Below are 13723 nucleotides of genomic sequence, written 5' to 3' on the forward strand. Positions count from 1 at the left end.
ACAGCCTACAGTATTTGTTTTTGGGAATTTAAAAAAAACTAAAAATTGGTTATAATTTATTAATAGTTATTCTACTGTACAAATCACTCTTTTGAACAGTCTCAACATTTTCTAATAGTCATGAACACAACGAAAGTAACTAAATATTATTCAAACTTAAATTTACATTTGTTCATTTTGCTTAAGGAAAATCATTATTAATACATTCCAACTAAATTTTCCAAATTATCACACATATACTAACAAATCTTATAACTATATTAAAGCAAATCAATATCACATGATCCGTACTTGTTATACAATTATTATTCGTGTTAATAGAAGTTCGATCGTTTTTTTTTTAAATTATTTGGCGGTGAAATATTAAATGTTATCAAAAAAATAGAAAAGTTGATGTAGCACAGTTGTCTGTACGAAAAAAAGTGTCAAACCTAATATACATTTTTGGTAAAATTTATTTTAAATTGTAAGTTAAAGGCAAACATTAATGCTTATTAGATAATTAAAGTGTTAAAAGTGATAGCGAAAAATTTTACCAGAAATTACACTAAATTTGATAATGTTTTTCATACAAAAAACTCACACCACCAACTTTTTTTAATTTATAATAATTATTAAATAATAATGTTAAACATTTACATAGAGTGTGAGTAAAGTCTGAATGGTCTACTGGCTACCTCAATGTGTACTTCACCAGTTTTTATACTTTTGAACAGTGCCAAAGCCTCTTGATGCGACAATCCTTGAAATGAGGTACCATTGATTGAGAGTAGTTCATCTCCTGCAAAACAAAATTATACCGGGTCGTCAAAAATATTAGAAAGTGTTTAAGGGTCATATTAATAATCATTCCTTATGAGGGTTCCTTGAAACTTAAGGTAGCCATTATACTTATTATTTTTAATCCTTGAGGCTACCTTAAGTTTCAAGGAATGATTATCAATATGACCCCACCCTGAAAGACATACTACAAATTACCTTCGTGAAGTATGCCACTTTCAGCAGCTTGTCCGTCTTTAAAAATAGTCTTCACGTAGATCCCAATAGGTCCTCTGGGTGAATCTCTTCCGCCCACAACGGAAAATCCTAAACTTTTATTTCCAGGTCCCTTAACAAAAGTCACAGCCTTATCGCAAGTTTTCGTGCTTCTCATCGGTTTACTTCCACTAGGAATGGGCATTCCTTTAAGTTCTTGCAAACGTGTTGTCGAATTCAGAGAAAACTTTCGCATTCCATACACTGATTCACATTTGGGAGGAGTTGGACTTCTAGAGACCGACGTTTCAGTTTCAAAACGGTTTGGGGTATGTGACTTAGTGCTAGTGGTTGAAGGTCGTCTTTTGGTTAATGGAGTGGATTTGTCGGCTTCGTGGTTTTTAAAGTAAAGTGGTGGTTTGCCTTTAACCACCACGTCTTTCGGTCGAGCGAACAAGTGTGGTTTGTCATTTGGAATTCCTCGTTTTTCTTTCACAGTCAAATCTGTGTTACTACTTAGTATATCAGAAAGTCCTACAAACTTTTTTGGAGGGTTTACTTTCGGTTTGAAATCCACAATGCGCGGCTGGTATTTTGGAGGTGAATGGTTTTTAATAACGGCAGAAGTTACAGTGTAACTATTTTTAGAGTTAGGACTAATTGACTTATTGGAGGAGCTAACCAGAGAATTTTTACTTGGACTTTTACTAGGACTCGTTTTCGAGTTTGAGAATGACACTACTGTAGAGGCTAGTGACGATTTGCTAGGACTGAGCTTTAAGTTTGAAGAAGCTAGTGATGACTTACTAGGGCTGGTCTTTAAGTTGGTTGAGGAAACTGCAAGTCTCGGAGAAGCTTTACTGAAAAGTGTACTTCCTGAAGACAATTTTTTAGGAGTTAGTAACGGTTTGCTTAAGAAGGCTTTAAAGGAGTTGGTACGCTTTTTCAGGCCTTTGGCAGGGGATTTCTGGGCAGGTAGGCGAGATATTACCAACTCTAGTTCGTTGTTTTTAGGACTAAAATGGGATTTGGCTTTTTCGTATGGAAGGTCTTTTATTCTAACTCCGTTGCACTTGATGACTTCATCTCCAACTTTGAGGTTGCCATTTCTGAAATCGTAAAAATAAAATGTTAATTGATATAGGTATAAGTAAACTGTGATAAACACAGGGTGATTTACTATGCAAAACCGGCAGCTGTGACTTTTTATTGAACAGAGTGTCTCAAATTCGATGATTTTACGGGGTATCTCCAAAAGTAGTTTAAGGATCAAATTACCTGCTAGCAATAGAGTTTGGTACAATTTCTGAGATAGTGTAAGAACAAGAGCTTTCACATTGCCGTTCAGAGTTCTGTGATATTTTAATTCCAACATTTTCACAGTTCCTTGCTTTGAGTCGAACACACTTGAACTCCTTTTCCACTATTTGCAACTTTCGATTGTCTTCACTACTTTTCGAGTCAGTCAATTTGCATTTTTCCATCGTTTGACAACACTTGTCGAGGTCTTCAACAGACATTTTCATGTGAGAAGATTGGTTCAGAGACCGTTTCTTTACACTACGTCGTTTTACAGCGTTCCGTTCCATATCCATGTCTCTAGACTCTGATCGGTTGCGTTTTTTTGTGGTTGTTTTTGTTGGGCTTCTTCCGTAAAATTTGCTGAAAGTCAAAGTTGGTTAATAATTTTTAAAAACAAAATGAAAATAGTACCTGAAGGTGTAGGTAGTCTCCATATCGATATCTTCATCTGTGTCGTCATTAGGTTGCCTGTAAGATTGAGTATCTTTGCCTACCAAAGTCCGCTCCAACTCTCCATCAGTGTCCACCTCATTGCTCGTCTAAATTATTGTTTGTTGTATTTCAAGTTTCGGGAATTCCCATTCTTCAAGAATCACCCAGTATAAACAAGAAACAAACAGTGACTTACCTGACTGGTTTGAGATTTAACAGATCCAAGTGGAGAATCCAAAACAGCTTTAGTAGAATCGCTTCCATAACCACTTTCATCTGATTTAATTTTACCGCTACCCTTACTTGCATTTTGCTTCCTTTTTGGCATTAGATAATTCAAAATGCTAGTTAAACTGTCCGTTGAAGACGACTTTTGATTCATCTTCTTGAATGACACGTCTCCTTCATCGTCACTTTTGCTGCTCGAAGACCTGCATCCCAAAATCACTACCACTCAATTAACCAACCAATCAACACTTACCGAATCATAAACATCGACTTAAGTTTTGAACGTCTACTTTTCTTCTTTCCCTCGCTTTCCTCTCCTTCCGACTTGTCAGCGTCGAAAATCTTGTCCAGTTTTTGGGAATCCGCGTCCATCAACTTCAAATAGTCCGCCAACTGTGCCTGGTTCAGTTCCAAGTGATCCGACATGCACTTGATATTCCTTCGGTTTCTTGGATTCCTCGAAGCTCCAACCTGCAGATCCGTACCACTTCCCGCATTTTTGTACATTTCGTAAACTTTTTTCACGTCCTCGTCGCTGATTTTGGGTTTGGACCCGTTCGTAGAGTCGTCTTCGGAACCGCTATCAAGCGCCAGCTTGCCGGACTTGTAGGTCGGTAACATGTCGGATGAATTTTGTCGTTTGGTTTTGTCCCACGATTTGCCCCATGTCGTAAGATCTACGTTATAAAATAATAGAGCAGAGCAACAAAATTCCGTTTCAAAAAGATTAACTTTATACATGCTAGCATTTTTTAAATATAATAGTTATTGTGAAAAAAAGTTGATTTTGATTTTTTTTTTTAATAAGAATGTGTAATAAAATATAGCTACACTTACTAGTTTTCGAATTATTATCGTTTTGGGGCAGCAGACTGGGGTAGTCGAAGGTGCCTTCATGATTACCTGAAAGATTGGAGACACTTTCGAGCTGGGGGTTTGGGTCTGAATCGCGTCTTTTAAAAAGACGCCTCATTTTTCCTGAAAAATTAATTACAATAATTAATACCACGATGATACAACTTAAAAAATCTTTTACAACACCCCACATACCTTTGAAAAGACATTTTGGTCTACACATCTTCAAAAGAACAATGTATAATTACACAATCAAAAATAAAGAGCGAATACTCGAACTAAGTCTGACGGCGGTACTTCTGCTACATAGGATTATATCGTATATCAGTAAGTGTATAGGGTCAATATTGACTTGAGTGTTAATGCTCAGATGAACGTTAGACTGTTAGACCTTTATCTACATATTGCAGGAGTATATTGTCCCAAACCGTTGGTAATTTCGGTAAACATGATAGGGCATCCGGAAAGTGTGGTAAAACTGCACGTTTGCTTTTTTTGAAATCATACGTAATCAGCCAATATGATCTCATATAAATTTAAGAATGTACAGTAATGATATAGAAATAAATCCTCTAGAATTGAAAGCAGTTATTATTAAACGGAATATGGTGGAGGCGCCGTCGTGCTACCTGAGTTACAGTTCCACTATCCTGCTTAGATATGATCTTTGAAGCAATGTCTAATGGACAATTCTCGTTATAAAATGAAGAAATTATGTAGAACACGAGAGAGATAAACAAAAGCTCGTAAACTGCTTCATTTCTTGCAGAGATCTTCGAAGAAGTCTGTGTGACTGTGTTTCCAGGCTGGGAAATACTCATGATATCTCCTTTTGCTTTGCCATCAAGAAGATTAGGCTGTGGTTTTTGAAAAAACCAAATTAACAATATGGTAATAAATAGTATCAAGTATTAATAACCGAAAAACAATCAGTTCTTCGGACAGAAGAATAGTTTTGTTAGAATTAACCTAAAACTAAGTCAAACATAAAAAAAACGAAATAATTCAAGTCAATAATAAGTACGGCCTGGACTATTCACTAAAAGCATCCAAAACGAAGCTTCTTGTTTCTTCACAGAATAATATAATTTCCAGTTTGTCCATTAACAATATACAGATAGAACAAGTAAATGTTCATTCAGATACCTTGGGACTACCATTAATAATCAGTGCGACCCCAAGAGATCCGAACTGAGCTGCTAAAACTTAGCATGATCAGATGTTATTATTTTCAACCTTGTTATATGGCAGTGAAGGATGATGGACTCTCAATGCGTCTATGTTAAGAATATCGTGGGTGCAGAAAATCACCAACTGGGAAGTCCTTGCGCGGATGGGAAAATCAAAAGAACTGATGCTGATTGTTAAGGAGAAAAAGACAAGATACATAGGCCATTTAATGAGAGGCGAAAGGTATGAATTGAGACTAATCATTGAAGGAAAAAGATCAGTGAAAAGAAAACAGCACTCCTGGCTGAAAGACATGAAGATGGTTTGGATGTTTGGATGAAATCTTCAGAACTGCTACTTACAGAATAATGATTGCCAATTGGATCGCCAACCTCCGGCGGGAGATAAGTAAAAAAAGTTTATTCATTCGAATAAAGGGTATAAAATAGTAATTTTCAGTGAGTTATAAAAACAAATGATGAGCACAGGGGAAAAACCACAAAATGTGGTTTTTGAATTTGGTTTAAACTTTTGAATTTGGTGAACATTTTTAGGGGTTAAAGTCCGACGAGGAGAAGATTGACGCGTACTGTGCCTTTTCTTTCAGGAGCTGCATTGAACTTGCCAGTAAAGCTTGACAGTCCCTGGCTTAACACACAAGTCATCATATGACATTTAACTTACATAAGTATACGCGCCAATATTTGTTGGCGAGGAATGATAGGCTTTGGTTCAGATAGATGGTTTAAGCAAGACTACTGCTTTTTACCTTCCTAACGCTGTAGACCAAAAGGATAGGTCAGGAAGAGGAAGTCGCTACAAGTCCAGGAATTTTCCCTTTCGGGAAGTTCCCAGAGTTGCATCGGCATCCATCTCCAAACAGTCGGCTTTCGTCCGTCTGTTTTTACATCCTAAAGTTTTGGGGAGTTAGGGTCTGGTGAGTCAGTATGAATGACAAGTTGACAAGTTTTGAATTATTGTGCCATCTATTAAGCAAAATGGCAGACTTTTGAATGCTTTACCATTTTATCACAGTTTGACCATAAAATTATGTGAAGTATGCAGGAAACAACTATAAAATGGTCACACTGTTTGCTGCGATGTTGTCAAACGTCTCTCTGTATTGGTCGACTAGATTACTTGCAAAATTAATTTTGTGGCTAGAACATTCTTAATCATTTTCGTTTAATTTGATAATGTATTTGCCATAACTGCACTGTGTTTAGTTCGATTTATGTGAACATTTGTTTAAAAACCTCGTGCCAATAAACCAATAACAAAATTATGTAACTAATTCAGTGGATGAATTCCTTTTCAGATAAGGTTCTGGCAACATTTCTCTGTTAATTACAGGGTTGTCCTATGGCCAGTTTTAGTTTCACCACAACTGATGTATAATACAAATTTGCCCTAATTTAAGATAATATTTTTAAAATAGGGGTTTTTCATTTAAAAAATGTAACTTTTCGCACTTTTGAAAACTCATTTTTTTTGGCCAATATGGGTTTCACCCTAAATGTTTTAATTTGACATTTTTACTCCTCGAAATATCAGTATAAAGTAAGGTAAAGCTAATTTTTGTGGGGAGGCTTCTTGCCTTCTCCTCTGATCGGCCGCCACTGGTTAGGAGTGATTTTGAAAGGCAACTATGTATTAAGAAAAACGTAAATGAAACTAATTAAGGGTTATAATAGAAGAAGGACCATACAATTTTTTGAGTAATTAACTGGTGATGATTACAACTTTATATGGGTCATCACTAAAATTAGTGAAAAAACCTGAAGAATAAAATAAGATATAAGAAATTGAAAATAAAAACGTACCCCAAATTCAACCGCAAATCGCCACCCCATCGTGTCGCACGTCCATTTTCGGTATGGTATCGCGAACTTGTTCACCGCACTCACCAAGCTTGACACCGCTCGATTCGCGCGAATTCAACATCAAAACTTAGCGAGACAATCGTTTTGCCCAACTTGAATTACCTTGATTGTCGTGTTAAAATGAAAAATCATAATCTACTTCCCACAGCCCACTACGGATACCGCTACCCACGGTCCGTTCCCGAAGAATATTAATTGCCACAACAATGTTTAAACAAAATAGAAAAAAAAATAATCGAGAAAATGGATCCGCGGAGTGTGGGCTGAAAGAGTACCCATTCGTCCCAAAAGGCTACCGTATAGTTAGAGGACTGTCTAAAAAAAAATTATTACAAATGCCTGTTGATTTAATAGCAACAGGTATGTCAGGCTGATGTGGTAACAAATTATTTATTTATTTCCACTTGCATTTAATGGGTACAGGTTGCTTTGATTTCTTGCCCGATGGTAATAATTAAATCCTAGCGCCCACTTGAAGATTTTTCCGTTCGATATAATCCCACAGATTTCTCACATTTTAATTGTTTTGTCATAATTAGTGACTGCTACCCATAATTTACTCAACGATAACTATAAGTGGAACTACAACATACATTATTTACAAAAAAAAATATGGAAATGTTTACATCTCACAACCTGTCAGGTTAGAGAACCCAAAATTTGTCAACAACAAGTAAAAAAGCTGGGTATCTCATTTAGAAATATTTTAGTATAATGACATTGCACTTTTCTGGGCCACCCTGTACCTCTACCTGTTCTCTCCAGTAAAGATGATTTATTTTTTTGTTCTGTTTTATGTTTTAATCAACAAGAAATTTTGAAAAATTGAAACACTTTTCAAATAATACGGTTTAATTTTTTTAGTTTTAGTAATTGTTTTCATAATTTTTCTACTTTTCAAATGATTTATGGTCGAGGGGTAGGCCGAAGTATTTTGGTGTACACACTCGAGGTATTATGAGGCACTTTGCCAGTATTACCAGCATTTTCAGATATTACGAGGCATTTTAAGGTATTTTTAAGGCATTTCATAGAATTTTGAGACATTGATTGTATATTTCAAAATGTTTTGCGATATTTTCATTGGAATTTTGAGCGAAATAAAGCCTAAATAAAGGAAATTTTGCGATATTTTAAGGAATATATTGTAGTAGACAAGTGTATCAATATAACAAAATTGACAGCACATGTAATTATTATGGTAAAATCTTTGTTACATGATATTAAGTTGAAACAATATTCATTACAAATTATTATAATAATTTACCAATTTTTCAACATTTAAACTACATTTTTAAGGTCACGTGACTGTTTTTGACAGATGTCAACTGGACTTTACAGTGTTGCAAGCTCTAAAATTGCATAATAATCAAAGTCACGTGATGTGTCTCTTACAATTTCAGCTTTAACAAGTGTCTAAAATAGTCTAAATTTAATTTACCAAGTTTTAACAGTTTAAACCACATTTTAACGGTCACGTGATATATAATTTTGACAGATCACAACTGGCCTTTACAGTGGTGCAAGCTCAGAATTGCTTTATCAACGTCAAGTGATGCGTACTTTGCAATTTAAGTTTTTACAACCGTCCAAATTTTATTTATCAATTTTCCAAAGATTAAACTGCGTTTAAAACTGTCACGTGACTTTTGAAAAAATGAATTTTAAGCCTTTGGGTCTTCAAAATTTGGAAAAGCAATCAGGTAACCTGAGGAAGTCATTTTTTTTAATCATTAATCCAGTAATTCTTATATGACATTTTGACAAGAGTCAAAATGGCATGTACAAATTGTAAAAGCAGACATGCTACTTAATTAATCTGACGTAAAAACTGCCACAAAAACTGCCACTGCAGGTAAACATTTCAAAGCATTCTGAGGCAGTTTAAATAATTCAAAGGCATTTCAAGGTATTTCAAGGTAATATGAGGCATTCTAGGCAGTTTTAAGGTATTTTGAGCAATAATGAAGCATTGTAATAGTTATTTACATTACTAGTGGGGTATGAGCATTTTTATAGTCACGAGTGGGAGTGTTGCCACGACGAGGTCGTAGACCGAGTTTTGGTGATCACACGAGTACGTTAATTTGCCATACCCCACGGGTGATGTACAACATTTTATCTACGACCATCAGAAGCAGCGTAAAGTAAGAAAAAAATTCATATTTTGTGCAATGTGAACTATTTAGGAACGTCTCGTATATGCTTGCTACGGGTAGTTATTTGTTACCCTTAAATCTTGTCATCTACGCTGTACTGTTTTGGTGTTGTTGCTATGGTGGCCATTTGTTTCCACATATCACTTAAGCGACAATTTAACAGTGTCAGTCACAAATTTTTAAAAGTGCATTTCGTTATGAACATGTCTGAAGAACTTCCGTCAGATATTGAAGAAGCTGCCGCAAACGTGGTATCTGGCTTGTTGCCTGCCAAGTCAAAGGAGAAATATGAAAAAATGTATCAACGTTTTGTCACCTGGTGCGAGACCAAGAACATAAAGAGTCCCTTTCAAGAAAAAGTGTTACTCGTGTACTTTGAAACCTTGGCAGCAACCTATAGTTCATCCAGCCTTTTTTTTTTTGTGTAAATTCGATCCAAGAACTTTCTAATTCAGGAATTCATTTCACTTTTAATATTTTTAAAAAGTAAAATATAGTTATTATTTAAGATAGGTCTGTTCATGGTTTTATCAAAGTTATGTTTAAATTCAATAAACAATTACAGCAGAAATTTTCATGTAAAGTTGTTTTATCGCACTAGTGCGATAAAATCGATTATTATCGCACTAGTGCGGTAAAATCGCTCATTACGTAACTCAAAATGAGCTATGTAATGAATGATTACCATGCTAGGAGTAGATAAAGTATTTTAAAGGTATTTTGTATGCAAAAAGGCATTTTGGTGTACAAAAAATGATCGGTGGTCTACCCCTCGTTTACGGTAGGTAATCACGATATGTCATTTGACTCCAAATGAAAAAGTCGGGTGGAGCTTAATCAGGATATTCCAAAAAGTCCCAAAAACGCAGTGTCAAAATTTTAATAACAGTATTTTTTATTGAAACATTTACTAACAAAAATTGTAATTTTCAGTATTTGGAAGACTATAGCAGTGGTTGCAGCAACCAAATGGTTAAATTTCTATTTTATTTTTTAGAGATTTATATTTTAAAAGTATTTTCTACAATTTCAAAAACCAAAAACAAGAAAATCTGGAGTTTCTTAAAAACTGGAAAAATACAGTCATGATATAGATTTTGAAAAAAGTTAAATATGAACATAAGTAATACCTACATTTTGTTATTTCTATTCTTTCTCTTTTACAGGGTGTCAGAATAATTATTCCTAATTTTCAGAAATGATAGATGGCACTCAAATAAAAATTTTTCATTAATGAACTAAATGTTTGTTTGAGTACACTATTTCCAAATATAAAAAAATCCTATGTTTAATATCTCGAAAATGACAACATTTAGACAGAAACTGATATTAGAACAAAAGTTGCCTAGACTAAGTAGCAAAATCTAAAAATATCAGCAGTTACTAAGGTTTTTCATCAAATGTCAATCTTAAAAATCTCAAAAATTTTTCAGATATTATTATGTTCTCTGCGACCAAATAACTTACAACCTTTTTATTTTCTAAGATACAGCCCACCACTTTGTCTTAATTGCTTACCTTATACCATTATACGTATTATTACATACACTGTGGTACATATAGAAAAAAAGCACTTTTTTTAGACGATTTTAACGGTGCAGATATAATCAAAAACGTCCTCTATAGCATGAGAATATCCTATTTTATTACACCTACAAAATGGTTAAGCGGTAAGCGCCGTCCACCAATTGATGTAATGTTGTAATACAGTTAAATAATACATAAGTAGTGCCCCCACAGAAATTATACATTTAATATCGCAGTGATTTCTATTAATTCCTATACTTTGTCGAGTCATGAATCAATTTGACTTATTAATCCTAAACACACTGTTTGTGATGTAAATGCAGTCAACATTTGGCTTTACATACACGCGGGCTGCATATGAGTTGGCGAAGATTGCAAATGGCACAAAAGCAGTTTGCTTTGTTTATTTATGGCTAATTTATCGGTTAAGTAAACACCTACCGTTTACATCAAATGTTTATAAACCGTTGCAACGGATAAAGTCATTTCCAGGAGGTTGACCTATAGGTCTAGTTAAGAATCTCAGTTAAGGTCTAGTATATAAAATTTGAATTACTTACCTGAAAACATTGGAATACAACAGTAAATTACCGGTCTGGAGTGTTTATTAACAGCCACACACATTACTGTCACTAAACTGATATGTACTGGTAAATTTTAGTCTTTTTTTGTCCGTAACAAATATTCCGAATAACGCTTTTTTGCGCAGTTTAACCCAAACCTCATAAAAATCTTATCTTGAATTTATGAAAAGAGTATCATTTTTCGTAAATATCTTTTCAATATAAAACTACTTTTAATAAAATTATACAATACAGTTGTTTAATTTAAATTATATTAAAAACAATTTTTTATTTTTTAAATACATTTTTTTATTGATAGGTTTCATCCAAAGACTGTTGTAAAATTATTATGAATACCCAAAGAAAGTAGTTATTTACTGAAATACTGCGGAATGTGCTGTTGCTGCATTAAAATGCTTAATTTCCAAGATTGTAAAAAAGAGCATATTCTACGTAAAATTGTATGTGAAATTTTAAACTTTTAGGAAAATACTCCTAAACAACCCAGCAGAAAGCAGCCTGAACAAGGAAAAAAGTGCATTTTATCTTTAAGGGTCGAATTAACATCAGTTTCTCATACAGATGTGGTATAAAAATGACCATAGGACAACCGTGTAACTGACAGAGAAACATAGTTAATAGCATGCGCGAGACAAAGACAGAAAACCTACTAAAAATCTAGTAGGCAAAACCTTCGGAGCAATGTTGCCAGAAGTTTTAATAGTCTAATAACAAAATTGTAGGTCTGTTCGTGGAGAGAATCTCTAAGTCAGAGAAATAGATACATTCATTGGCCACAACTCAGAAAACGTCATAGTGGCGTGAGCATTCAACCAATGAAACTTGACATTAACTGTTTCTGAGTTGGAAACCAGTCAGGGATTGCCTATGCAAACAGACCTTATGTAGGTAATATAATTGCTGTAAACGCAACATCGCTGTAAAATTTCCACCCACTTGGATTTTTTGACTTTTTTTGTCTTTGTCTCTCGCATACAATTATCAAAGTTTCTCTGTCAGTTACATGGTTTTCCTAATATGGCCAGTTTTAGAATTACCACACATGTATAATAAACAACTAAAAAGTTGTTACAACGGCAGCGGAAAAAAATTATGTATTTAAAGCTTGTTAAATTAACCAATCCAATCAATCAATTTTGAAACCATTATAGAGCGAGCAGGGCAAGTGTTTTTAGTTGATACTTTTTTGATGGGTAATCGATTTACTTCAGTGCATTATTCTGATTATTCAGAACAAAATTTTGCAATTGCTTATCAATTTCTTCTGAGAATGTAATCACTACTCATTACTTTAAGCATTGTTTTTAGATTTACTTATTTAATGGAAAGACAATGCTTTAAGTTTTAACCAAAGTGCCAAAACTATCCAACCAGAAACCGATTACTTGAAAATTGTTTGATAGCTCAATGCTCAATGTCAAACAACTGTCAAAATTGTCAAAGTCACACTGGAGGTTTAGGTTATGTTTAGAATTTTAAAATGACGGATACTGTCAGTATTGATCAATCGATAATCAAAATCAAATTGTTTAAATTTTGCTTTATTTTTTGCTAACAATAAATGCGAAATAAAAAAACATTGTCAAACAAACATGGTGAAACTGTAACAGTCCAGTTTTTGTTTAATGTTATAAAAATGTTGAAAATTTACTTACAGTGTGAAAAAATGTGTTGGCCCAAATTATTTATAATGAAGTTCAAGAGTTCAGAAAGCTTGGGAAAAGAAATTGGTATGTATTAACTATTTTTATTGGTGTAAATTAAACTGTATTCCCTTAATGTATTTAGGTTTTACAATTTTTCCAATAGTTTGGTTAAAATGGCATTGCAGAGGACACATGAAAAAATGTTACTTATAAAACCTCAAATAATTGTTTTTTATTTTTCATAATGGAATGGAGATTTTTGTTTTTAACAGACTTCTTTATATCTATAGATTTAACTGTGTTTAGTATTCATACAGATACTAGCTATTGATTTTTCTTTTTTTAGCTTTTCTACTTGGAGTTGGCCTATTCCTTCAAGGGGTTCCATGTTAGTGCTCTACATCTACCCTGTAGATCCTAATTTGTTTGATAAAAGGACAAATTCGGTTCTAGAGAGGTTTGTGTGGTGCATACTAAGCTACTCAAGTTTTAAAGCCGTGAGAGTTTAGATTCTTTAAGCTTAAGTAAGGAAGTTAATTTATCTTAAGTATTTTCAGTTACTACCATTAATTAGTTTGTCCATAGAGTAATTTAAGTGTATTTTTTGTTTTTAGGAAGTTATTTATTGTTTCTGAATAAAAGAAAATTTACTAAAAATTGATTATTCCTATTTTGAGGTAGTGTTATACCACTTATACCTACCATTCACCCTGTTTACAAAAATTAATATACTGCTATAAGCTAAATACTATTTAGCTTTAAGCAGCAGCAGCTTTTAGCACCATTTAACTGTGTTACCTACTGTAACCTCTATAACCTGGATACCTGAATGGAGGAAAGAGGTTGAAGAAATTAGCAATTTGAACCGATTACGCAATATAAATAAAAACATACATATTCCAGTAAAACTACTAAACAAACTACTTACACAGTGCGTCCAGGGTAAGGAGGGCCACTATGGG

General features: G+C 33.9%; 1 protein-coding gene and 1 long non-coding RNA gene across 3 annotated transcripts; one reads left to right on the plus strand and one right to left on the minus strand.

The window, feature by feature from the left end:
* Positions 1-43: 43 nt before the first annotated feature.
* On the minus strand, positions 44-11242 carry LOC145726214 (uncharacterized). 2 transcript variants are annotated; one of them, XM_081975209.1, is made up of 8 exons: positions 11092-11242; positions 3775-3915; positions 3191-3614; positions 2906-3140; positions 2689-2816; positions 2254-2637; positions 979-2084; positions 44-781 (listed from the first exon to the last, which is right to left on the minus strand). In XM_081975209.1, exons 1-8 carry the CDS (start codon positions 11153-11155, stop codon positions 636-638), a joined length of 2628 nt encoding a protein of 875 aa, XP_081831335.1. In that variant the 5' UTR covers positions 11156-11242; the 3' UTR covers positions 44-635. The 2 variants fall into 2 exon arrangements, with proteins under 2 accessions (XP_081831335.1, XP_081831342.1); XM_081975216.1 differs by lacking the exon at positions 11092-11242 and adding an exon at positions 6786-6943.
* A 1147-nt stretch (positions 11243-12389) lies between these two features.
* On the plus strand, positions 12390-13418 carry LOC145727243 (uncharacterized). Its single transcript, XR_014177835.1, has 2 exons — positions 12390-12845; positions 13108-13418. It is a non-coding gene; the product is annotated as an uncharacterized LOC145727243 (long non-coding RNA).
* The last annotated feature ends 305 nt before the right edge of the window (positions 13419-13723 follow it).

Source organism: Ips typographus, linkage group LG1 (assembly GCF_016097725.1).
Source record: "Ips typographus isolate SLU linkage group LG1, UJ_Ityp_2.0, whole genome shotgun sequence".
Lineage (NCBI taxonomy): Eukaryota > Metazoa > Arthropoda > Insecta > Coleoptera > Curculionidae > Ips > Ips typographus.

Excerpts from the sequence above, each read along its gene's own strand:
- LOC145726214 (XM_081975209.1), bottom strand. The coding sequence starts at position 11,155 with ATGTGTGTGGCTGTTAATAAACACTCCAGACCGGTAATTTACTGTTGT. Across the intron at positions 3,615-3,774 it reads CGATAATAATTCGAAAACTA|ATCTTACGACATGGGGCAAA; the intron begins GTAAGTGTAGCT and ends TTTATAACGTAG. Across the intron at positions 782-978 it reads AAGTGGCATACTTCACGAAG|GAGATGAACTACTCTCAATC; the intron begins GTAATTTGTAGT and ends TTTGTTTTGCAG.